The sequence below is a fragment of the Pan paniscus genome, chromosome X, assembly GCF_029289425.2.
Source record: "Pan paniscus chromosome X, NHGRI_mPanPan1-v2.0_pri, whole genome shotgun sequence".
NCBI classification, from domain to species: domain Eukaryota; kingdom Metazoa; phylum Chordata; class Mammalia; order Primates; family Hominidae; genus Pan; species Pan paniscus.
Genome location: NC_073272.2, coordinates 21528901 through 21555965, shown reverse-complemented (window position 1 = coordinate 21555965; position 27065 = coordinate 21528901). Strand labels below are relative to the sequence as shown.

Sequence of the window (27065 nt, the reverse complement as noted above, 5' to 3'; positions counted from 1 at the left end):
TGGGTCTAAAGGAAGCCTTTCCTGCAGAAAGAAATAGAGCAGGACTGAGGGCAGGCTGATGAATGATGTCTGTTTCCCCTGCCCTGCTTCCACCCTAAGCCAAGGGGGCTCTGCCCAACCTCACTGAGCTCTTCAAATGCAGAGAGAAGTACCAGGACCAGCATTCTGGGCAGGTCAGGGTGGTGCCCAGCTTTCCCTGGTGTCCGTGGCACCAGCCTGCTCTGTGTGCCAATACTGTTGGTGACAGGAGAGAGAGAAATCTGGCAAGATAGGGGGAAAACAGCTGAGGTGGAGAACAAGGATGCCCTCTTGGGAACAGATCCATTCATCTGATTGGGTAGGTGAGATGAGACACGCATGGCTCACCCACTCCATAGGGTGCATCTGGCACATTCCGACCACCTGCCCCATTGATGTTGATCCCAGAAAACATCTCACCACCTGAGATGAACATTAAAATACCCAAGCACTAGCTTTGTGTATTTCTGACCTCCTAGGACAAAATATCAACACATTTCAATTTAAAAGAATCTGTCTTCTTTCAGTTTAAGCATTTGTGGTGTTCTTTTAAATTGAAATTGCACGCAGTGAAGTGCAGAGGTCTTAGAAGTACAGTTCAATGAATATTTTGGTCTATGTACACCTGTGTAACCACCACCCAGACCTCGTTATAGGACATTTTCATCCTCCCAGGAGACTCCCTGGTACACCTCCCCAAGTGTAACTGCTGTTCTGAGATCTCTCACCAATGATTAATTTTGCCTGTTGTTGGGTTTCACATAATTGGAATCATACAGTACATAATCTTTTATGTCTGGCTTCTGTCATTCAACATTATGACTGTGAATTTCATCTGTGTTATGTATAGTTCTTTTTAAAATAGTATTTGCTATTTAATAATGAGAGTAGATAATCAATTTGTATACTACTCTCTAATTCACTCTTTGATCCTGAAGACATCTCTCGGATGGTGTGTTTGTTGTTAGACCTCTTTTACAGATGACAAAAGGGCTGCATAGAGACTTTAAGTGTTGCCCCCAAGGTCACACCTCAGATAAATGATGACGTCAGTACTAGTTCTGGTTTTCTGATGCACAGCATTATTCTCCATTCATTGTGAAGCCTGTGCCTTAAACTGTGTTATGAATGGTGAAAGAAGTAAAGGATGAAAGGAGGGAGGGGCCCCCAAACTGATCATATTTTGGTATTTTACTGTGTAGTATTTTGGTTACAGACTGACCAGTTAATTTAAAGGAGTTAACACTGAACCCAGCCAACTCACCAGTACCTGTAAAGTATGAAACGGATGGTGAGGGAGAAGAGAAAAGAGGTAGCCAACTTGGCTCAGCAGCCAGCCAGATCCAGGCAACGCAGCTTATCAGAAAGCAGACCATCCTAGCATAGCTCGCACTTGCATGCACATCATCTGTTTGCCCGGTGAGGCTGCTGTTTGCAGGCCGCTGAATGTGTCGTGAATTTTTGCCAGAGTGGCATTATTCTGGCTTTTTGGTCTCTGAATGTGGGTGAGCCATCCCAGGCTCTGTTTGGTACAGTGCTTTTGGGAAGGGAACGGTGTGAGTTCTCTTCCTTTTCTCAAGTGGTCCTTGTGACACAGCTGAAGTGTCCTTTGCAGCATTGATACCTTATTGATGGCCTCGGTTTTATTGTACATGCTGAGTTTCCATTGTAAAGAGATCAGATCTGAGATAAAGAGAAGCTGGGTTTCCTTTGCTTTCTGAAGAGGTTTGCTGATACCCTGTCTGTTCTATATTGTCTTTAAGCAAGCAAAATCATTGCTGATTTATATATGTGGGCAGTTATGTATGCATTTCCATGAGCCCTCATGGCCTGTAATTCTGGTCCAGGGTGTGGCCTCTACTACTGAGATTATAGGACCCAGGTTCTTAACAAATGGCAAAAAAACACGGGCCTGATGGTCAGAAAGTTGCAATTAAAGACCGGGGTCTAGGAACCCCCAGTCCCAGGAAATCCAGAGTCCCATGACCTGGATCAGAACCTCGGAGAGCTCCAGGTACTTGGCTGTTGGCAGCTATACAGAGGCAGGAGTTGCTCTAGTTCCAAGCCAACCCTCCTCTGCAGGAAGGAGCTCTTCTATGTGGATGGATAATAAGGGACTTCAAAGATTTGGGCCTCAATAGTCTTGGGCTTTATAGGTAAGGTGATCTGTTACATCACTTAATTGTGGAGGGAAGCTAAGGTTTCCACTGGAGCCACAGGCTGAGTGGTTTTGAGTCTCCCTCCTATAGTCATGCCACTGGTTCTTCTTAGGAGGTGAGATGTACTAGGAGAGCTCTGCCTAGAAGGCTCAGAGTTTGGTTTCATGGCCAGCTCTGCCCCTTGCTAGCTTTGTGGCCTTCATCTGATCTTGCATCTTCTCTGACTGGGTCTCACTATTCTTATGTATAAAAATATATGTTTGGCAAAATCAGTTTTTTTTTTTTTTTCCTGACAGTGTTGTTGTTAGGAACAAGTGAAAAAATAGCTGCTAAAGCACTTTAATTTATAAGCCTTTGCCAGTGTACAGTTGTATTATTGCTAGCATCATCACCTATTTTTAGAGCCTGTGGATAGGAATCCATGACGTCAGGATTCTGTGAACATAAGGTGTTGTCCAAGCAGTGCACCATCCCCCAACTTATATTTGCGTGGTAATTGGTTCTGTGGGGTCAGCATGCATGTCACATATTTTTAGTCAGAAGCAAGTACACAGAGACTTGTGGTTTGCCGTTCAATTTGAAAAGTGTTTGAATGAAAGCTTGTCCTGTGGTCTTTTGGAAGTAACTGGAGATTTCTGTAGGGACTGACAAGAACAACAGACATTTGAGTGTCCATTTTGCAGAGGCTAAACTGGGAGGGGAGAGATTGGAGGCAGGAAGACATGATTATAATCCAGGCAGTACTCCAGGAAAGAGTGGTTAAGAGATGAGCTCTTGCCTGTAATCCCAGCATTTTGGGAGGCCAAGGTGGGCAGATTACTTGAGGTCAGGAGCTTGAGACCAGTCTGGCCAACATGGCGAAACTCTGTCTCTACTGAAAAATACAAAAATTAGCCGGGTGAGGTGGCACGTGCCTGTAATCCCAGCTATTCGGGAGGCTGAGACATGACCATTGCCTGAACCCGGAAGTGGAGGTTGCAGTGAACTGAGATCACGCCATTGTACTCCAGCCTGGGCAACAGAGTGAGACTGTCTCAAAAGAAAAAAAAAATGAGAGAGATGAGCTCTGAAGCTAGACAGGTTGAGTTCCAATCCTGGCTCCTACTTGTTTGACCTTGAGCAAGTTTGCTTAGCCCCCTGGGTCTTGTGTGGGTGTCTGAGTAGGGCTATAGTGTAGATTAAAAGTTGTAGTCCAGGCGAAGCTCTTAGAGCAGGGTTTGGCACATGGTAAGCACTCAGATGTTAGCTGCTATTCATGTGGGAGTCTTCTATTCATTTTATTGTGGTAATATATGTAACATAAAATTTACCATTTTAGTTATTTTAAGTGTACAGTCAGTAGCATTAATTACATTAGAATGTTGTGCAACTATCCGTACTATCTATGTCCAAAACATTTTCACTACTCCTAAGAGAACCCTTTAACTATCAAACAGTAACTTCCCATTCTGCCTCTCCCAACCTTTCAGGTAACCTCTAATCTACTTTCTATCTCTATGAATTTGCCTATTCTAGATATTTCACATAAGTGGACTCATACAATGTTTATCCCTTTGTGTGTTTTATTTCACTTAGCATAATGTTTTCCAGGTTCATCCATGTTGTAGCATGTATCAGAACTTTATTCCTTTTTCAGGCTGTATAATATTCCATTTTGTGGATATACCATATCTTGTTTATCCATTCATCTCTTAATGGACACTTGGGTTATTTCCTTCTTTTGGCTATTATGTATAAAGTTGCAGTAAACACTGGCATACAAGTTTGCCTTAGGGGCAAAGCTTTCAATTCTGCTGGGGTCCCTGCTTTCAATGCTTTTGAGTATATACCTAGAAGTGGAATTGCTGGATCATATGGTAATTCTATATTTAACTTTCTAAGGAGCTGCCATACTGTTTTCCACAGGAGCTGCCCTATTTTACATTCCCATTAGCAATATACAAAGATTCCAGTTTCTCCACATCCTCATCAACACTTGTTTTCTTTTAAAATTCTAGCCATCCTAGTAGGTACGAAAGGGTATTTCATTGTGGTTTTCATTTGCATTTCCCTAATGACTAATGATGTTGAACATCTTGTCACATGCTCATTAGCCACTTGTATGTTTTCTTTGGAGAAATGTCTATTCAAGTCCTTTGCTTGGCATTTATATTTTTTTCCCTTTATGTTTTTAAGATACTACAGGAGGACAAAAAAGAAACAGATTGAGAAAGTAGATGCAGCCAGACTGGGCGACTGCTTAGATAGGGGGATAATACTGAATTTTCTACTCTGGGTAATTGGGTGGATGATGGGGTACCAAAGAAGACAGGCTGCCCTTTCCTGGGAGAAGGGGCAGGTTGGAGAAAAGGTATTGACTTTGGGTGGGGCTGCACTGAGCTTGGGTGTTATCCGGGTGGGGAGCCTATAGAATTAACTGCCACGGCCATGTGTCCGATTGGTTTCTCTGAAAAAAATGCAAGACATATTTTAGGTTTTGTCTCCTCCCTGCTTCCACCTAAAGAAGCAACTTAAGCAATTCACTCATCATTCAGCTTCTCTATTTGGCAAATGTGAACAATTACTGGGGGAACAATGGAGTCTGGAATTTATGGGCCAGCCTCTCTCCTGGTGCCAGTTTCTCAGCCCTTCAGCACCTGCTCTTGATCACACCCAGTCCTTCCTAGCCAGCTGCTCCCCACGTGCTGCCCTGAAGCATTGGGGAGTAGGGGTGAGCCTTCTTGAGAACCATGGCTTCTGAGGCTTTCTCCAGGGACCACCCCAGCCTCACAATGCTGGCGCTGCTTCTCCCACCCTTCCCCGGCTGCATGCCATTAGCAGTTAGTGCTAAGTAGACACTTGCTATGTCGTCCTCAACCCACTGACTTTCTCTGAGTTACTCCTTGGCAAAGTTGGGTGTTGTGCTCTGTTGTGTTACTGCATCACGTTGTGTCTAGGTGGGGAATTTGCGCGTGCACAGTCATACCCACACTGCGATGGAAAATGAGTTTTGAGCAACTGTTCTTCCCCCAAAGAAGCAACCGGTGAGGAAATGAGCCCACTTGGTGGCTTGTTGTCTTTACTTTCAGAGCCATAGCAGGCTGGCAGCCATCACCAAGTTAGCATCCTGTCATGTGGCTCAGGCGGGCAATGTTTGCAGATTGTCCCCTGATGCCATCTGCCTGTGAGGCTACAGGAACCCCCAGCAACTGCTGCTGTAGCAGGTGCTGGGGCTGCTGAGGTAGGTGTCCGTGTACATATATTCAAGCACACACAGCTTTGTGTGGTGTGCAGAGGTACCGGTGTTGGGCTAGGGCTGAGCTTCGCCTAGTTAGGCCTCTGGGACGCCAGTTGAAACACTCAACCTAGCAAAGTGCCAGCCCCAGTTGTTGGTTTCCGGTGGGGCCCTGGTGAGGGAGGAAGAGAGGGTGAGGCTGCTGTGAACAGAGCCAGCAACTGGGGAATTGGATATGGTAACTAACACACTCTTGAGTGTGCAGGAAGCTGCGGGGAGTGGCATTGTTTTGACAAACTTTTGTTGCTTTCTTTCTGCCTCTGCCCTCTGCTCGGGCCTAATCATGGCCCTCTACCTAATTTAGCATCTCTGTTCCTTCCAGGGGGGAGCCCATCCCCATTTCTTACCTCATGGGCTCTTTTTAAGGAGCGCATTCCTCATCTTTGAGCTCTTCCTGCCATTCAGCCATGCTTTGGGTCAGCCCCTAAGCTTTCACTTTTCCCCAAGTTACTGTGATTATGGATTCAGACAAGCCTAGAAAATCCTTACTCCTTTGGGGGGAATTCCTGTATACAGACTTATACTTTGTGAGTCACTATTATCTTGGTCTAATAATGCTTTTTAAAACAATTATGTAAATTATTAAAGCAATTTGAAATAATTATATTAGCCATCAGATTTCAGAAATCTAGATCTTAATGGAGCTTTGATTAAGAGTCTACCTGGAGCAGGGGTCAGCGAACTTTTTCTGTAAAGGGCCAGATATTTTAGACTTTGATCTCTGTTGCAGCTACTCAGTTCCGCTGGTGTAGCATGAAAGCAGCTGTACAAAATACTTAAATGCATGAGTATAGTTGTGTTCTAATGAGACTTTCTTTACAAAAGTGAGTGGTGAGCTTTCATTTGCTGACCCCTGATCTAGAGTGATAAGCCATCCTTATTTTTTTTCTTTGTCAAGAGTTGAAAAGCCAGAGGAACTTGATGACTGTAAATGCATTAGAATCATCTTCTTTTGGGTTTAGTATCCTTGTGAGCACAATGGTAATTTGGGAATATGCTTCTTTAAATCTCTGTTGAGAAGAAGATAAATCAGAAGGCTTTTTAAGGGGGTGAGTCTGCTTGGCCAAAGCTTGTCATTGTTTAACAAGAACAGGCTGTCACTTAGAGCTGTATGGTGGCTTTTATGTTTCATTGATTCTCTTTATAGTCACATGGAATGGCCATAGTTACATAAGGTCGCCTCACCATACTGGGGCTTATTCCACTTTATAGGACCAGGTGCTTTTCTAATAAATGTAAGAAAACTACAAAGATATAGAAAATGGTGTTTTTAAAACATGATGTTATGCTAAGTTGGCATTGCTATAGTTCATTTCCAGAAAGATGAAGCTTAAGATAGTCCAAGAGGCATTCTAAAGTTTCAAACTATAATCTTGTTTTCCTTTTATCTGTCCTCACAGGAAATAAAGAAAGAGATGAAGAAAGACCCTCTCACCAACAAAGCTCCAGAAAAGCCCCTGCACGAAGTGCCCAGTGGAAACTCTTTGCTGTCTTCTGAAACGATTTTAAGAACCAATAAGAGAGGTATGGAAAAGGAAAAAGAGGTTCCCTCCCTGCACACAAACAAAAGCTGGAAACTTCTGGTGAACTGTGTCAAACTTTATATTGCTGAAAAATTGAATAGAGTTTGTCCTTTTGGTTTTTGGTATATATTTTGGATACACACATACATACTTGGCAAGTGACTATATGTATAGTAACTGTAATAAAGGGAACTAATAAAAATATTTTTTGACAGTGGGAAAGTAGACTACATTTGTAAATGATGATTTTTCTGGGGCTTTAGATTTCACTTTCATATCTATTTTTATGGATGAAAGGTGAATTTAGAGAATGCTGTGGTGCAGGCCTGAGCAGTGTGTCTGACCGCACTCTCCCTTTAATTTAAGGCAAACCTTATCAAGTTATTTCTCTCTCCAACTGCTAGGCTCCCTAGCGCAGACCCTGCCTCTCTGAGTTTGTGAGGCATAATGTGCAAAGATATAGCTAACACATCTGTCTGACCAGAAGACCTTTAACAATCTTGTTTTCTCTCTTTTGAGACCTCAAGGCAGATTTTCAGGTATCAGCTTGTTGGAGTTTTGTTTTTTCTCCCATCCCCTCTTGGTGATAATTGTTTGAAATAATGTGAGAGAGAATAGAAGACTGCAGAGACGACCCCACTCAATTTTATACTGTGAGCACACTAGGGTCCCTCCGTTTTTGCTGACCTTGGACCAGCCAGGGCACATGCTGAGCATGCCTGTAGGTTAGCGCTTGGCTGCCAGCTTTTAGTGGGCTTATTACTTCCTTAAAGAGAAATAGAGAGCTGTTTGAAAGCAGGCACAGGAACTAGATTAGCAAAGGGTTCCATTAACCAGAAAAAAAGAAGGCAAGTTTATATAACCATGGGGAGGAAGAACAGCTAATCTTTCATAAAATTTAGACAGGATAAGAATTTGTCCAGTAAACTGCCCATTGATCATAGCTTTGTGCCTCTCTTCCTTTCTGTCTCTTCCTCTACTGCCTCCAGCTGCCCTGGGTTACATTTCCCTTTTTGAATTATTCAGATCAAATATTGGCTGGAGGCCCATGTTGGTTAGCAGCTTTAGGATTTTCTTTCTTTTCTCGTTTTGTTAAATTCATCCTACCAAAGCAGGGGATTTCCCATTTTAAGAATTAAGTGCCCTTGCTGTAAAACTACAGTCTTGCCCAAAAGTGCCTCCTGCATTCTTGCAAGTAAGCTCTCAAACTCCTGAGACCTGCATTCACTGGATTTGGTGAGGTAGAGTTCAGTGTGTGTTCTTTCTGCACTTTCAAACCAATGAGAAGGAGCCCTCCCATTCCTCCACCTGCCTCTTGGGTCCGCGGGCACGGCAATTGCACGCATGTTGACCAGCGGCAAGGCCTCTTTGGCCAGCCATGGTTTTTGTCAAGTCAATAAGAGATTTAAAGTAATTAATTAATTTAACAAGATAAGGAATTAATTAAGGTAAGGAATTGAGGTAATTATTTGGATGAGTTTAGTAAAATTACCTGAGAACTTTAAATCAACGAAGGAATAGAATTTTTCAGATGATTATCTCTTCACCACTGAAAATCTGGCCTCTGAGTTCCCCTATGGAATTTTTCATTCACCAAAAATTGGAATGCAGAGGGATGGCTTACTGCCTTACATTCCATTTTGAAAGCTTTCTGCCTTGGACCTGCAGCCTGGTTATGGCCAACCTTTCATTCTGAGGCATTTTATATGTGGAGTCTGCCGGTGGTTGTGGGACCTGAGTACATGGAGGCATTCTGTAAATATGAAGTCTATAACAAATCATCTTCATTCTGTCCGAGGCTTCACCCTGACCTCCTGGGTCACCTGGGCCTAACATAAATTTCCAGCTGAAGGGAAGCATTGTGTACCAGGCCCAGGGCTGCCTCTGGCCCTCCCCCACCAGTCAAGACTACCAGTATTCTGCTACCCCTTATAATAAACAGCGGGGGTAGATTGATTGGCCTTGTCAGGCCAGATAAATAGTTCATTGTACTGAGCTCAAAAGCTACATTTTTTTCCCACCCAAAATCAATGAAAAAAACACTTTTTTCCCCCCTTAAAACAAGGATCAGAGGCTAAATCTGTGGGATGATTCTAGTTACTTGTAAACACTTCGGTCCAACTAATTTTTAAAGTTTTATGAGTTACCATAAGTGACTGAAGGGGCCTCCTCCCCCTTTGTTTCCATCATCGAGCTTTGTCTCCAGCAACCTTTCGGATGTTTTGGTCTATTACTGTTGTTGTGGCTATTAGGGAAGGAAGTTGCTTTCAGGATTTATTAACAGCCTGCTTTGATTGGCTAACATGGGATCTTAGAGGATATGAGTTGAGTCCACCTTGTGATTCAGTCTTGGACCCTTGTAAGAATTTAATAGAATGAACACAAGTTCTCTTCCTTCAACTTGATCAAAGATGAGATGACTGTTTTCTGTATATGGACCTTATCATTTGATACATGCTTGAAGTTGGTTTAATAATGAAAGATTGACATCTATTTCTATCATGAGTCTGAAACTGAACCACTTCATTGGGTCCTGAACTTGAGATAGTCCTAGCTGAAGAAGTTTTCCCAATTGTGTCCAGCTGTTTTTGCGTCTTGTGACATGCCTCACTTTGCAGCAACTGCAAACAGGTAGTAGTCCCTCACATTGTGGGATGAGCTCACCCTCCCCAGACACCTGCATAAGGTCAGAAGACATCTTGGGTTTGAAGGAAGCTATTCATAGCCTTGAGAAAAAGCCAGGGCTATGGAAACCTTAGTTTGGGGACTGATTAGTTTCACTTTTCAGCTTTAACGTTTGTAAACGTCTGCAGAGTTGATTTAGGGGGTACTGGAATGACTCCATGGGCTTTTTTTTCTTTCTTTCTTTCTTTTTTATTTTTTTGAAACAGGGTCTCACTCTGACACCCAGGCTCTCACTCTGACATCCAGGCTGGAGTGCAGTGGCGCGATCATGGCTCACTGCAGCCTCGACCTCCCAAGGCTCAGGTGATCCTCCCACCTCAGCCTCCTGAGTAGCTGGGACTACAAGGTACGAGCTACCACACCTGGCTAATTTACTGATTTTTCGTAGAGCTGGGGTTTTGCCATGTTGCCTAGCTAGTCTTGAACGCCTGAGCTCAAGCAAGCCTCCTACCCCAGCCTCCCAGAGCACTGGGATTACAGGTATAAGCCACTGTGACTGGCTGGCTTTTCATTTGAGAAGATGATGTGACTGGAATTGAGAGAGAGAAAGTACATCCTCCCAGCTGACTTGGCAGCCACTGGCTATACATTCTGGCGTTAGAACCTTAGGGGCACTTGTGTCTGCACTCACTTCTGGCCATTTCTGTGGTCCTTACCTGAGTCACAGTGAAAGAGCTTCCTGTTTAAAACAAGCCTTTCCTGAGGAATAAGAAGTTGTTTTTCATTTAAACTTGCAGCATGGATGTTGTATGTTCTGAAGTTATCCCAGACTCCAGTATATTGATGAGTTAAGCCAGAAAATGTGAAAACTTTACTTGGAGCCAAATGTCATTCTCTTGATGAACCAGACAGAAAAGAGTTGTATGTTTTCTTCAAAGAATGATTTATTCTTTTGTTTCTTCTATCATTAAACCCATAAAAGAGAATGATGGGCCCTCCTAAATTGGAGCATTGATATATAGAGACTTTTTAAAAAAAGCATTCAAATGCCGAGATTGTGCCACTCCAGCCTGGGCAACAAGAGTGAAACTCCATCTCAAAAAACAAACAAACAAACAAACAAACAAAAAAAACGCATTCAAATGTTGAGTTTAGAAGAAAAATTGAATAAAACGGAAGTTTGAACAGTTAGCAAATATCCTAAATAGGTTCTTGAAAATGAACAGTGGATTTTTGTCCATTTGAATATAGACTCTTATCTACTTGAATTAAAAATGAAATAAAAAAATCAAGCTGGGCACACTGACTCATTCCTGTAATCCCAGCACTCTGGGAGGCTGAGGTGAGAGGATTGCTTGAGCCCAGGAGCTCAAGACCAGCCTGGGCAACATAGCAAGACCCCATCTCTAAAAAAATAAAACAATTAGCTGGGTGTGGTGGCATGCACCTGTAGTCTTAGCTACTCAAGAGGCTGAGGTGGGAGAATCACTTAAGCCCAGAAGGTTGGGGCTGCAGTGAGCTGTGATAGCGCCACTGCACTCCAGCCTGGGTGTCAGAGTGAGACCCTATCTCAAAACAAAAAACAAAAAACAAAAAAAAGAAAAAATTATTTGATCCTTAGAAGGATTTCCTGGCTAACTTTATTCATGTGATCAGTTAAGTATCCAGGCTGTCATCAATACCCTGCTGGCCCGTGTGAGGACCAGGTTCCATCTCAGGGTTCTCGTTTGCATTGTTAACAGTGCATGCAGAGAAGATGTATCTCTGCCTCTCTCTGAACCTCTCCTGTTGCCTGGAATTTTGGACATTGTTCCTTCCTCACTTTTTGGTAGACACCCATGAACATTCAATAGTACATGTTTAGTGCATGCCTACTATGCACCTGCCCTTGTGCTTGGTGATGGGGCAGATAAAGACTGGAAAAACACCAGCCAGTCCTGCCTGCAAGTAACTCAGTCTGTTGTATCCCTTGGGAAATGTTGAGAAAGTGCTGCACGTTTCTTATATCATTTTGATGGCAAGGTGGGGATGTGTCTTGTATTTACTTCTGTCATTCTGAATGTGAAGCCACTCCGTGGGTTTCTGGTTGGCTTTATATGTCCTTGTTTCTATTTCCAGTTTATCATGAATTCAGTGTTTGGTAAGTCTCTATTGTATTTTGCACATTTACTATTTTTTGCTATATTATTATGCTCTCCTGATACAAAATGTATTTTATAGTTATCTTTTTAAGTCGCTCTGCTACTTTGGCATCTGCCTTCCCAAAGATAAACTGCTTTTACCATCTTTATTTAAGGTTTTTTATGCATTTGCATTTTACTGCCCCTTCCAGAGATTAATGCTGAAAGATCTGACAGTTTAAAAGATGTTATTTGTAACAGGTCTAGCTCTGATGCTACGAGGTGAGATCGTCTGTCTCATGAGATTCAAGTTAAGATGGGGGAGGGTTGCTCTCTGAATTGATATGTGGGTATGACTGATTGTAGAACATTGCTCTGTGGGTTCATTTCTGGTGTGTTTAATCCTTCAGACAGGTTCCATTCAAAAGTTTTCCTTAACAGAGGGATCAACGGCTGCTCTTCCTCTGGTGACACACTGTTGCTTTAAAAGTTAGGGCAGAAGTTCTTCCACATTAACATGGACCTCGTGTTTGCCACATGGAAGGGCTCTCCAGTTTGGTCTGCTACCTGTAGCTGTCAGAAGAATGTTGCTTAATGTTTACCTTTCTTCTCATAGTTTCAGCACTGGTCATTCCAAGCCCTAAACAGATCTAAGTGACTGCCCGTCCTTTCCCCACTTCCCCTGAAGGGGAAACGTTTTTTCTAGCTTTTAGTGTGAGGGCCTGGAATGCTTCTCATGGCGCCAAGGCGGTGGCGTGGATCTTGATAGGCCGTGAGCTCTTTGGCAGAAATGAAACTGTTAACAAAGGATGGAAAGAAGTATGTCCTTAGTAAAGAAAACGTCAACCTCTTTGGTTTGCCAGTGGGTTTGTTGTTTAAGGTAAATGTGAGATCTAGGGGTTTGTTTGTAGAGATGAGACTTTGTTTCTTTCAAATTTTCTATTGGAGAAATAAATGTGAATTCTCGCCAGTTAACTGGGAATCTGAAAATGTGCCATTTGGGGTCAGACTTTTCTTTGAGTTTCAAGATTGCCTGTTTATTTGACTTAAGGAGCTGGTGTTTATGGACAGATAGAATAAGAGTTAACAGAAGACATTACTGTTGTGTAGAAGCTCTTGGCTATCACCTGAGCTGGTCTTTCCCAGGGGAAATGAAAATCTGGCGATCTGGCAGTGAATGGGGATAGATATGATACATAGTCATTCAGTAATATATACGTCTGTGTGAATGTATCTGTATATGCATCTATAGTCTTATTTTCCAGTGGGCCTTCATTCTCAAAAGCTCTGGAGTCAAGAGCCTTTAAAGAAGTCTTTTAAACTAACTGATCCCTGACTGCATTTCTGGCAAGTTTTATTGGGACACTGCGTTGTTAGCACCAGCAATTGATGTTGGAGTGTGTGTTACCCTTTTTCATGTTATTTTCTGAACCTATTGAGCCTAGAGTGAGGGGTGGTGAAATGCATGGTAAGAACTACATAGAAGGGTATAGCCATCATGTTGCGATTATGTGTGGGTCATTGATAAAATCGGTTTTTAGATTTTTTTTTCTGTTATGTTTAATCTCCTTTCTATCTCTGTGTCTTCTGATTTCAAGCATTAACACTAATGAGTCTCCCATGGGTTAGTCATGGGTTTAAGACTCCCGCCATACTCCTGCTGGTGTCCGCCCAAATCCACCCAGAGGACAAGCCATGAAGTGGGTTTGTGGTGGTGGCTCCACCTGGTGGCTCTCCTAGGAAACTCCTCTTTCTGCCCACCTTTTCCTTCTCCTTGGGAGAATCTTGATGGAGGATGCCTTTGATTCCTCTGACTCAGTGTTCACTATTTGTGCAGTTCCATCCCAGACCCACGGCTTCTCACATTACTTATGGATTTTTTTAGCCCTTTTGCTTTTTCGCCTAAGAATTGCTCTTTGAACTCATACAATCTGTGTCCTGATCCTTGTTCTATCTGTGATACCCCTATGGACCAGGATTATTGTTAATGAGGATTAAAAAAAAAAAAGGACTCCCATAGGCATGACTCTAGATATAGATATTAATTTGGACAAAATAAAGAATCACACTGAAATCCCTGTATGTATGTATGCCAAAATCTCCTCCTTAATAGCTCCAAGTACCCTTATCTACTTCTTCACTTTTTGTTGAACCCATTTTTCCTCAAAGGAGCAATATTTTATTACCAATGTTGTTTTCAATTGTCAGCAGGTGGCGAAAGTAAAAAGCCAACTAACTTTTTGGCTTCATTGTTGTTTCATTATTGTTTGTGAATTCTCTACAGGCAGCCCCCTTCTTGCCTGGGCACAGACTGCCCCCGCTTGGTATGTCACTGAGCATAAGTATTTTTGATAAATAAAAATGTCTTTTATTCTCATTATTTTTCAGTTTTTAGTTGTTGATAATATTGCAGATGTGACTTATTTTAGCTGCATTGTGGGTCAGTCTAGGAACTTAATCACCATTTATAACTTTGCTTCTGTGGGAATAATGCATTCAGAGTTCCAAACTCTCTGCATAAGGCACATATAAGTCTTTTTTTTTTCTTGGAGGCAGAGTCTCGCTCTATTCCCTAGGCTGGAGTACAGTGGCATGATCTCGGCTCACTGCAACTTTTGCCTCCCGGGTTCAAGCCATTCTCCTGCCTCAGCCTCCTGAGTAGCTGGGACTACAGGCACCTGCCACCATGCCCGGCCAATTTTTGTATTTTTAGTAGAGATGGGATTTCACCATGTTGGTCAGGCTGGTCTTGAACTCCTGACCTCAAGTCATCCCCCAGCCTCGGCCTCCCAAAGTGCTGGGATTACAGGCGTGAGCCACTGTGCCTGGCCAAGTCTGACTTCTTTTTTTTTTTTTTTGCATTGCTGACATGAATCCTTAAGTACCTTTGTAAAAGTCAGAGTCCGTATAATCAGTGCCCACTGAAGTTTGCTCATGTTGCAGAGGAGTTTATAATTCACACAGTATAGAATGCTGGAACTGTGCAAGCTCCACACAGTACACTAGGCTCTGAGGATAGCTTTGGGTTCAATCACATTGCACCATTGTATATGGTGCTTATTTTCACAAGGCCTGAGTTGGATCTTAGTGTGCCCACGTTTGTATGAGGCATGTCGTGAAAGTGGGTCCTATTGTATATTTCCATCTACTAGTGACGAGACCTTGCACCAAGCGTGACATGCTCAGATAGAAACCAGCCCAGCATTTCTCAGTGTGTGTTGTATGGAATTATAGCCCTTCTGACTATTCCACAAAGGAGGGATGCGGGGAGAGACAGGCAGACAAGCGGGGAGAGAAAATTGCCTCTCTCGTCAAATTTCAGCTGCAGCACTAACACCATCTTGGAGACTGACAAGCACATTAGCATAGTACAGGCTCTCAGATGGCCTATGGTAAGGAGACCTGCTTATCTTTGATCATGGAACTGCATGTTATTGGATACTAGTTAAGACTCCACTTTGGGATATGTCGGGCTTTAAGATACAGGACAAGGAGCTCTGTAAGCATCCCCAAGATAATCTTCAGGTTCCACCTCTCATGGGAAATGTTTGAGTAAGTGAGTGGAGATGGTGGTGCTGGCACTCAGAGAAATGACTGGCGAGGCTTCTTAAGCCTGCGCTGTCAAAAAACATGAGTTAGATGATGCTAGGAGAACATTCTTTGAATCTGAAACTTGAAAGCCAGTCCTCTTGGTAGTTTTTCAAGTGACAAGCTGAAAGGGAATTTTCCCTCTGATCATTTCTTGGGTCCTTGTATCTAAGAATGAGGCTTAGACACATGAGTGGAAGTCCTAGTCTGGGCTTTGGCGTGAAAAGCAGGCTGAGGGGACCCAACCTAGCAACTGGTGAGGCCAGGGTGTTCAGGTCTACCTGGGACTTGGATCACGATGGAACCTGCAATTCCAGAGGTGGTTTTTATTATGATGACAGTCTCTACATAGTCAACATAGTCTCATTGCCTTCTCTACTTGCTTTGACTGAAAGACAGAAGTCTTAGCTTTTCTCGATGCCATTAAAACACTGAACGTTTATAAAGAAGAGCCTTCTTCTCTCCCTACTAGTGAAACAGGCTGGCATTTGAGTTCAAGTAATAAATCCACATGTGGGGTTGTGAGGAAAAACCACATAGCCTGCCTTTTTAGAATTCTGGAATCACAGAGTTACAGAGGTTACAGAGGGACCCACTTATTGACATCCCAGGCGAACGAACATGGAGCCTCTGCCCAGGGAATTGAAAAGGACACTCCTTGGCTCTGGCCTTGGCTAAGCCCCACGTGGGAGCCTCCTTTCCAAAGGGAAGTTTTTCTGGGTAGGGAACTGCTAGATTAATGAAAGGTAATCAGGCCAGGTGTGATGACTTACACCTGTAATCCTAACACTTTGGGAGGGCAAAGCTGGAGGATCTCTTAAGCCCAGGAGTTCAAGACCAGCCGGGGCAACATGGTGAGATGTTTTATAGTCTCTATAAAAAATACAAAAATTAGCCGGGCATGGCAGTGTGTGCATGTAGTCCCAGCCACTTGGGAGGCTGAGGTGGGAGGATTGTCTGAGCCTCGGAAGTGAAGGTTGCAGTGAGCTGAAATCGCACCACTGCACTCCAGCCTGGGTGACAGAGCGAGAACCCGTCTCAAAAAAAAAAAAAAGTAATTAGAGGTAGATGATATTTAGGTGCTGGTTGCATTTGTTGCATTATATGGGGACAGCAGCTATATTCACTTGCAGTAAGCTCTGGAAAAGGGGCATTTTCTTCTAATTATATCTGTTGATCTGTCATCACAGCCTGGTCTCTCTGATGCCATGTGCAGCCTCAGCTTAGTCTTTGGATTCTTGGCTTTTTGTGCTTCTGAAGCCTTAAGACTGTTGTACCCAAACAATGAGGACATTTCATGGCCCACCTCCCTAACTCATGATTAGGCCAACAGCGGGCCCAGCTGCAGTGCCAGGTGGGCTGCCCTCATTGTTTCAACCAGGAAGGGAAAGAGAGACCAGCCAGAAGCTTCCTCTGCATGTGCCTGTGCATGAAAAAGAGCATTTGAGGAGGACTAGCGTGCTTGTCGCATTTGTGTTTCTCTGGAGACCTCAATAGGTTCAGTGGCAGCAGGACCTTATTGCAGGGAGGATGGCTGTTGGGAGGACCCAGACCACTCCTGCTGCACCTGCACAGCTTCTGCAGCACTTTAGACAAGTTGCAGATTCCCCCTGTGTTTCCAAGTTTCCCATTTGTAAAACAAGGAAATGCTCTTGTTAATTCCTTCAGGGCAATTGTGAAGATTAAAAATGAGTAAAGAAAATAGGTTTTGGGATAGGGAGGCAATAGAGTGAAGTGGGGTAGGGTGTCACTCACTGAATACAGTAGTAATTGCTATTAAAAGTAGTAAACTGCTAGTAAGACCCCAGAGCATTGGGAAGGAATTAGAGATTTATGGAAAATAATAAAACGTGTTTTCATGAAACAACCTGTGATCACATGCACATGGCACCTTCTCCAGGATGGACCATATGCTAGGCTGTAAAAGAAGTCTCAGTGGCCAGGTGCGGTGGCTCACGCCTATAATTCCAGCACTTTGGGAGGCCGAGGCGGGTGGATCACAAGGTCAGGAGATTGAGACCATCCTGGCTAACACAGTGAAACCCCCTCTTTATTAAAAACACAAAAAAATTAGCCGGTCATGGTGGCGGGCGCCCGTAGTCCCAGCTACTTGAAAGTCTGAGGCAGGAGAATGGCGTGAACCCGGGAGGCGGAGCTTGCAGTGAGCCGAGATCGCGCCACTGCACTCCAGCCTGGGCGACTGAGCAAGAATCCGTCCCCCAAAAAAAAAAAAAAAAAAAAGGAGTCTCAGTAAATTTAGAAGGATTAAAATCATACGAAGTATGTTCTCCAATCACAATGGAATTAAATTAGAAATCAACAATAGAAGGAAATTGGGGAAATTCACAATTACATAGAAATTAAGCAGTATGCTCCTAAATAACCAATGAGCCAAAGAAGAATTCACAAGGGAAATTTTAAAATACTTTGAAATTAATGAAAATGAAAACTTGACATACAAAAATGTACTGCCTGTAGCTAAAGCAGTGTTTCAAGTGAAACTGACAGCTGCAAATGCCTATATACAAAAAGAAGACAGATCTCAAATTAATAGCCTTTCTACTTTCTACTTTAAGAAGCTAGAAAAGAAAAGCAAGCTAAACTCAAAGCAAGCAGAAAGAAGGAAATGATAAAGGTTACAGTGGAAATAAATGAAATAGAGAATCGAAAAACTATAGAAAATCAATGAAACAAATAGTTGATCCTTAGAAATGATCAACAAACTTGATAAACCTTATCTGCACTGATCAAGAAAAAAGGAGAGAAGATTTCAGTTACTATATGAGGAATTAAAGAGCGAACATCACTACCAATCTTAAGAGAAATTAAAAGGATTGTAAGGGAATAGTATGAACAACTCACCCACTGCTGGTGGAAATGTAAAATGGTACAGCCACTTTGGAGAACAGTCACCCATATGACCCAGTATTCCAGACTCTAGAAAAATGAAAACATATATGTCCACACATAACTGTACATGAATGTTCATAGCAGCATTATTCATAATAGCCAAACAGTGGCAACAACCCAAATGTCCACCAGTGGATGAATGGCTGAACAAAATGTGGTCTATACACAAAATGGAGTATCGTAAGAAGGAATGAAGTCCTCATATATGGATGAACCTTGAAAACATTATGCTAAGTGAAAGAAGCCAGTCACAAAAGACCGCATATTGTATGACTCCATTGATATGAACGTGCGGAATAAGCAAATCCCTAGAGATAGAAAGTAGATTAGTGTTTGCCTAAAGCTGAAGGTGGGAATGGAAAGTGATTTTTGGTGGGCGTGAAGTTTCTTTTTGGGGTGATAGAAATGTTCTAAAATTACACTGCTGTCATGGCTGTACAATCCTGCAGATACATAAATCCATTTAATTGTACACTTGAAATGGGTAAATTTTATGGTATGTAAATTATATCTCAATAAAGCTATTAAAAAATACAACACAAATTGGGGTTAAAATGCTATGTCTGTCTGTCTGCCTCTTTGTCTTTTATGTCCCCTACCACTAACCTCCTTCCCACAGCTGAGGGACAAGATGTGTTATTCCATTTATTCAAGTCTTTAAAATTATATATTTCTCAGCAAAGCTTTATATTTTTCTTTATTCAATCAGTTGCCTAGGAGATAGTAGGTCTGAGGGATCAAAAAGACACTGTTTTGCTAAGGGTGACCCAAATATTAGATAATCGATTTGAGAAGGGTAGAGAACTGGCTGTGGCATCCTATTGTTCATTTCTTGAGAAAAAAATGAGATTCTCTGTAAATCAAAAGCCAAACCTCTTATATTCTAAATTCTGTGCTTCGTAGAAAGAGCCTCTGCTAGAAAGGAAAGAATCCATTTATGTTTCCAATTTTTCTTGCCGTTGTCAGTAACTGCGTTGGCTATTTTTGCTCATAAATCTTTATCCACAGCTCTGATGATTTCTTTAGGAAAGATTTCTCAGATGTGGAATTACTGGACAAAAGTGTGTGTATATTTTATGGTACTTGGATTCATTATCAAATTGATTTCCTGAAAGCTTGCACTGATCTGTCTCACTACTGAAGTGGGGAGAGTGCTGCTTAGTGTTCTAAGCTTGAATTTCTCAGATTAATCGAGTGCTTGAACATTTTTTCTTCCGTCATTTGTTAATAATCTTTGCACTTTATATTGAGGTCCTTATTTTTTTTTTTTTACTGGTTAGTGTACTATTCCTTTGTCATTCATGGCAAATTTTGCTTCCCAATTTGTTTGCTTTTCATTTTGTTTACGATTGATTTTGATGCACAGAAATAGTAAATTTTTATGTAGATTGGTATATTGATGCTTTCTTTTGTGATTTCTCTGAATAAATTATCACCTAGCTTATCTCCTTTTTTTATACTGGCTTCATTTTTTACTTCAAAATTTTAATCTGTATAGAATTTTGATGTGTAGTATGAGGTTAGTATACAAATTGATTTTTATTTTGAAATAGCCACTTTTCCAGGACCATTTATTGAATAGCCCTTTCCAGTGATTGTATGATACCTCATTTATCATATAATATTATTATATATATGAAAGTCTTTGGGCTTTCAATTCTATACCATTAATTTGTTTTACCATTCTTAATATGGTTAACTATTATGGCTTTATAATATATTTTAATATATTGTATGGCAAGCTTTTAGCCTTCCTATCACCCTTCATTTTCAAAAAGGATTTAGTTACTCTCATTTATTTTAAAATCATGTCATCAAGTTAAAATTTTAATTTCATTCAAATTATAAGTCACTTTTAGAAGAATTAACATTTTTCTAACATTTTTGTTTAAAGCTTTGCATTGTTGCATAAACCAACTTTATATACAAGTATATAAGTGAAAACCTTTTCTCCCCTACCTCTCCTCCCCAAACATCACAGTAGGCTAATTCTTGTAAATTAAAACATCTATCCCCTTCTGAATTCTAAACAGCTTATTCTAGTCAGCCAGTGACATGGGATGTCACTCTGTTGAGTCAAGTGTTATAGTTTTATTTGTGCAGTCTTGCTTATTGATGACGTTATTCCCAGATAGATAGTGGTTATTGTTGGCTTTTGTAAATAGGATCTTTCCCCTCATATTTTTTGTATTGCTGATACGTAGAGGAATTTAACTTTTGAAGATTTCCTTACAATAGCCCTTGTGGAACACTCTTGTTAATTAAAAAAAGTTCCTCTTTTATATTTAGAAAATTATTAGTACCTATCAGTCACTAGTTTTCAGAAGGTGGATAAGTGGAAATTATAAAATGCTGTATTTGAACAAATGATATTTTAGAAACAAAAATTCCTTGGCTTGGATAGAACGCTGTGTGTGTGTGTGTGTGTGTGTGTAGGGATTTTTATCCAAATTAAGGAATTTTATATATACAGTTGACCCTTGAACAACACAGCTTTGAACTGCACAGGTCCACTTACATGTAGATTTTTTTCAGCCAAATGCAGATAGATAATACAGCATTTGTGGGATGCCAAACCTGTGTATACGGAGGGCCGATTTTTCCCGTGCTTGAGTTCCACAGAGCCAATCGCGACACTTAAGGATGTGTGGATTTTGGGATGCGCTAAGGGTCCTGGAACCAATCTGCCGGGAATACTGAGGGATGATTATATATGTATATATATGCAGCTGTTAACAATGTTATATTGTATATTTCAAAATAAACAGAAGATTTTGAAGTTTTCACTACAAAGAAATGATAAATATTTGAGGCGATGGATAAGCTAAATGCCCTTACATGATCATTATACAATGTATACATGGATCATAACATCACACTCTACCCCATAAATATGTACAATTATTATGCGTCAATTGAAAAGAAAACTTAAAAAAGTGGACATGTGCAAACCTCAAAAAAAATCAAAAGCTAACTTTCATTAGTTCATATTATGAAAACAACTGTTTTTGTTTGGTTTTTCAACTATGACAGTATATTAAATGAAAAAAGGAAAACCTTAGTCATCTGATCTTAATGATTTGTAATCTGATCTTAGTGATCTGATCTTAAATGAATTTTTTAATATATTTGGGGCTGCATTTCATTCTATTAATGCATTTTTATTCTTCTGCAAGTGTTGTGCATGTTTAGGTTTTTATTTATACAAGACAAGGGAAGGTTTCAATTTCATGTGAACATTTTAATCTATATTTGATTTTACCCTTTTACCCAAGGTTTTATAAATGAAAGTGTAGGCCGGGCGCAGTGGCTCATGCCTGTAATCCCAGTACTTTGGGAGGCCGAGGCGGGCGGATTACCTGAGGTCAGGAGTTCGAGATCAGCCTGGGCAACATGGTGAAACCCCGTCTCTACTAGAAATACAAAATTAGCCGGGCGTGGTGACACATGCCTGTAATCCCAGCTACTCGGGAGGCTGAGACAGGAGAATCGCTTGAACCTGGGAGGCGGAGGGTGCAGTGAGCCGAGATTGCGCCATTGCACTCCAGCCTGGGCAACCAGAGTAAATCTCCGTCTCACCAAAAAAATAAATAAATAAAATAAAATAAAATAAAATAAATGAAAGTGTATAGAGTTCAGTTTATTTTCTATATAGATGTGTACTCTTCCCTTTTTGTTGGAGTACATGGGCCAGACCTAGCTTTTCCTTCATTTCTGGGCTTTTCCTTCTCTGATATTTGATTCCTCATCACTTTCATCAGGACCAGGGAGGGAAAGTTAATTTTGGACTATGTGATTATGCATCAGTTTTGCCTGTCAGGAACCTAGTATTATGAATGATTAATGATTAGTATTGTTCTAAGATTTCAATTTAGGTAAAATCTATCTCTCTAACCACCTGCAGCTTGCTTGTTGAAGATTCTGTAACACTAGAGCAGGGAGGTGACAACCCCTGTGGGGGTGGCCTGAGAAGCTCTTTTCTCCCCTCCCACCTTTAGTCTCTTCTTGCTTCTTTTTCCTCTCTGCCCCCTTCTTTTCTCCCTAGGGCCCACTTGGATGGATTCTTTGGTATTGTCATTCCTTACAAAGGAAAATAAAAATTCCCAGATAGTTTGCCACTGAGTTTTCCCTTTAATTATTTTACCCCTTTGCTAGCCCACATTATTTGAGAGATTAAAGCAAACAAATGAACACAGCATGCTGCTTAATAGTTATTTCTTTTATGGAAATAGAGTTCTGCTATGTTGCCCAGGCTGGTCTTAAACTCCTAGCCTCTAGTGATTCTCCCAACTTGGCTGCTCAAAGTGCTTAATAGTTATTTTTTTAAAATATTGTTTAGGGAAAAAATGATACCAGTTGTTTTATATTTGACCTTTTTTTAAAAAAAGCTTTAAAGCAGCTCTTTGATAATATCACTAGAAGTAGTTTATTTCTTTTTGAAGAAATTAGCTTCCTTTGTAATTTACTTTTGACTAAATCATTGAGATAAAAGGTAAGGCAGTTGAAACTATGTACAAAAAGGAAAAAAAATCGCTCAGTTACTGATGGGTCTGGCACTGTGTGGTTAGGGATGGGAAAACCAGCATACACTAGAAAAGAAAATCCTGTTTCTATTTCATACGTATACATATACTTTAAAAACTTCACATGTTCCCTCCTAAGCTTTGGCCCTGTAGCTCTTGCCCTTCTTGCACAGAACTCATGTGCAATTCACATTAATGTTGAAGACTCCTTTCCTCCCTCCCTCTCTCCCTTCTTCCTTCTTTCCTCTGTTCCTTTCTTCCTCTGACTCTCTCTCCATCCTTCTCTTCCATACTTTCTAAGGACCATCCCATTCTGGAGTGGGCCCTTAGGGTGTGGGTATATTTAAGTGTGTGTCATTAGCTCTTAGTTACCTTTTCACAGAGTTGATGGGAATAAAATGGACCATTGAAATCCAGGAATGACCCACAGAAATGCTTTTGCAGTTTAACTCTAAACCTTTTTATTAGAAAGGCTTATATAGGATGTGATTTCACTTTTCTCACTTCCTGCTGATCCTCTCAGGTGGAGGTGATCATAAATTTAAAAATGACCAAACCTAGGCAGCAAGAAGGAAGAGAGGTAAGCATCAGCTGGGGATTTTGTAGGATCAGTCTCTCTCCTTCCACATGTTCATAAATTATGAACTGTATCGATCCATTCACATTGATGTATGAACTCATTCTGCCAAAAGCCCAAGTTGAAGTGGAAAATGGAAAGTGATCATTTATTGGAGCTGATGAGTGTCAGCTTTGTACTGAAACAAAGAAAACGAAACCACACAGGCCTGGATGGCCTCCCCTTCAACCCTAAGATTCTGTGGCCAGAGGCAAGTGGGCCCGGGGGTAACCAGCAAGACTTAGTAACAGTTTACAAATATCCTGCCTGTTTTCAGTGGCTTAGAATCAGACTGTTATCTCCTTGAGGCTGGAAAAGCATTTCTGTGCCTTTATCTCCCCATGACTTCTGCCCAGGATGATTCAGACACCCTCACTGGAATTATCTTCATCTGAATAATTCTCAGCTCTATCAGCCATTATCAATGTTGGGAAGGTTATTTCACCTTTTTAAGCATCGATTTCTTCATCTGCAAGTTGAAAGGTTGAGAAGTTTCTAGTATGTCTTCAGCTGGGCATGGTTTCTAAAAGCTTTTGTTCCTATCTTCATCAGAACATAACTAGTTCTCCAGTTCAGGGTCATGGTACTGTTTATATAGAGTCCTCAAAGCATTTTAACCTGTGAGCCCTCATTTGGTTATTAAGCTTTTGGAAATGTTGAAAAGCTTAAGCATCCCACTTCTCTCTTTGCAAACCCTCCCCAGCGTTCCCAGGAAGAAATATTGGGGTCCAGTCTGTGTACCATCAGCCCATTCTAGCTCCTACAGCTGACAAACATTTGTTGAACAAATCAAGTTCCCACATGACCAGTCAGAAGCCTCTGGAGAGCTTCAAAGAATTCTTTGCTGAGAATGCCCCATGGTGATTTTGTTGAGTAATGAAGTTAAAATAATGTTTCTGTCTTTGGTAAACCACCCATTCTCACCCACTGCATGGCAGCATGGGTTTCTGCCAGTCTTTACTCAGCTTAATTGCACAAGGTTGGGCAGGTGGTGAGATGTGTATTCACTTTGCCTTCAGCTCAGCATGCTTCAGAATACAGGTTTAGCATCCCAAATTTGAAAATCCAAAATCTGAAATGCTCCAAAATCTGAAACTTTTTATGTGCTGACGTGACGTTTAAAGAAAATGCTCATTGGAGCATTTTGGATATCAGATTACAGATACTCAACTGGCAAGTATAATGCAAATATTCCAAAACATGAAAAAAAAATCTGAAATCCAAGACACTTCTGGTCCCAAGCTTTTCTGATGAGGGATATTCAACCTGAACTGCCTCTTCCAAAGGCTTTTGCATATCATCTCCATATTTATTTCAATGGGTGTGGGATAGAATCACAAATTCTAGCTGCCAGTTCCTTCTCCTCAACCTGTTAGATGATAGCTAAAGATTGCTAGCTAAGTGATACTTTTTTATTTGAGATGGTGTCTCGCTCTGTTTCCAGGCTGGAGTGCAGTGGTGTGATCTCGGCTCACTGCAACCGGGTTCAAGTGATTCTCCTGCTTCAGCCTCCTGAGTAGCTGGGACTTACAGGCACGTTCCACCGCGCCCAGCACGTTTTTGTATTTTTAGTAGATACTGGGTTTCACCATGTTGGCCAAGATAGTCTCAATCTCTTGACCTTGTGATCTGCCTGCCTCGGCCTCCCAAAATGCTGGGATTACAGGCATGAGCCACCACGCCCGGCCTAAGTGATACTTTTTAAAGCATGTTTAATATTTCAAAATGAGGTTTTAACAGAGACACATAGAAAGGGATCAACAAGGGACTTGAACAAATATTTGCACACCCACATTCAGAGCAGCATTATTCGCAATAGACAAAAGGTGGAAGCAACCCAAGTGTTCATTGAGGATGAATTGATAAACAAATATTATCCAGCCTTAAAAAGGAAAGAAATTATGACACATGCTGTAACATGGATGAACTTTGAGGACATTATGCTAAGTGAACTAAACCAGACACAAACAGACAAATACTATATGATTCCACTTATGTGAGGTACCTAGAGTAGTCAAATGTATAGAGACAGAAAGTAGGATGGTGGTTTGCAGGGGCTGAGGGAGGGATAATGGGCAGTTATTGTTTCATAGGTATATAATTTCAGTTTTGCAAAATGAAAAGACTTCTGGAGATGGATGTTGGCGATAGTTGCACAACAATGTGAGTGTACTTAATGCCACTGAACTGTACACTTAAAATGGTTAAGATGGTAAATTTTATGTTATGAATGCTTTACCACAATAAAAAAGGATCAAGAATAATATGACAAATACCCAACACCCTTCTACCCACTACCAGCTAAGAAATTCTATCAATTAGCAATTACAGTTGATCTGTCATGTATGTTACCTTGTCTCAGTTGCATTGTGTGTGTTTCTTGAGAAGCGTGATGGATGACTTGGGTAAGAGAATTCTGGGTCAAGAGAGCATTCCTTCTCCTGTTTTCTTTTCATTTTTATTTGTTAGTTAAAGATAAACATAGTACAATAAGTAAAAAATTAATAACCTTTCTCTGTCCTTTAAAATTAGTGTTCCTAAATCTAAAAAGAAATGTTTCTAGAAACTTCTGTTTACCCTTTGGGCTCTGATGAATGTGGAGAAAAGAGAGAGAACACTTAACTCACCAGGATGGAAGAATAAGATAAAATATTTGCAACCTCCTTCCTCCCTGAATGTTGTGTTAAACGTTTTTTTGAGGACTTGCGCTGTGTCAAGTGTTGTCGTATCAGTTATCTATTGCTACAATATTGCTGCATAGCAAATTACCACAAAACCCCAGCAGCATACAACATTAAGCTGCTCTGTGTATCTTGCTTGCATTATGTGTACAACAAACCCCTATAACATGAGTTTACCTATATAACCTGCACAATGTACCCCTGAACCTAAAATAAAAGTTAAAAAAAAAAAAGAATTCGGACCTTAATGCAATCAGTACACCCTAGTTACCTATGCAAATGTTGTAGTGGAGACATCTATGCAGTCCTTTAAACAACCCTGAGAAGTAGGTGGCATTGGCCTCATTTTGCAGTTGGAAAAAGCAAGGCTCAGAGAGGTTATAAGACCTATCCAAGGCCACACTGTTAGTGAGTGGTGTAGTTTGGGTTTGAACCTGGGTCTGTCAGACGCCTTCCTCCATGCCGCCTCTGCCAAACTCCATGCAGCACCTTGGATTACCACCTATGGAAACATTCTGTTTTGCCTTTTGTGCTTCTATTTGCCCCTCCCACTCCCGCTCTACTCCTTTCTCTATTATATTTGATTGAGTCCTCTTCTCCAACTTCTGAAGTGTAAGCTGTTTCTATAGTCCTGTCTTTGGCATCTTCCTGGGTTCAGCCAATGCCATGAAGCATACGATTCCCTAAGCCCAACCTCTAGGCTGGCTGTCCCTCCTTGCTGCCTTCATGTCCACTCTCAGACACTCTGTGCTGGCTACTGGTTTCTGGGCTGCAAGTCATAGGCAACGTGGTTCCATCTGGCGTAGGTCATGAGGAAATACCTGTCTTGTGTAACAGGAAGTTGTACACACACAGGGCAGGCTTGTCAGGGCCCAGGTTTCTTTTCTGTGCCCTGCCTCTCCTGGAGTTGGCTTTGTGCTGTGACCAGCAAGTGGAGCAACAGTGGACTTCCCAGTTTACATCCAGTGGGGAAGTGCAGGGGACCTCTCTTCATTTAGATGCTCTGGGCAGACCCACCTTTGTCTCTC

General features: G+C 41.4%; 1 protein-coding gene across 15 annotated transcripts in view; it reads left to right on the top strand.

Moving 5' to 3' along the window:
* Nucleotides 1-27065, top strand: part of SH3KBP1 (SH3 domain containing kinase binding protein 1) — a 357317-nt gene that overhangs the window by 134016 nt on the left and 196236 nt on the right. For all 15 annotated transcript variants that reach the window (XM_034950171.4, XM_034950169.4, XM_034950170.4 and 12 more), the window contains one exon: nt 6852-6975. In XM_034950171.4, coding sequence (XP_034806062.1) covers nt 6852-6975 — 124 coding nt within the window. The remainder of the gene's footprint in view (nt 1-6851; nt 6976-27065) is intronic.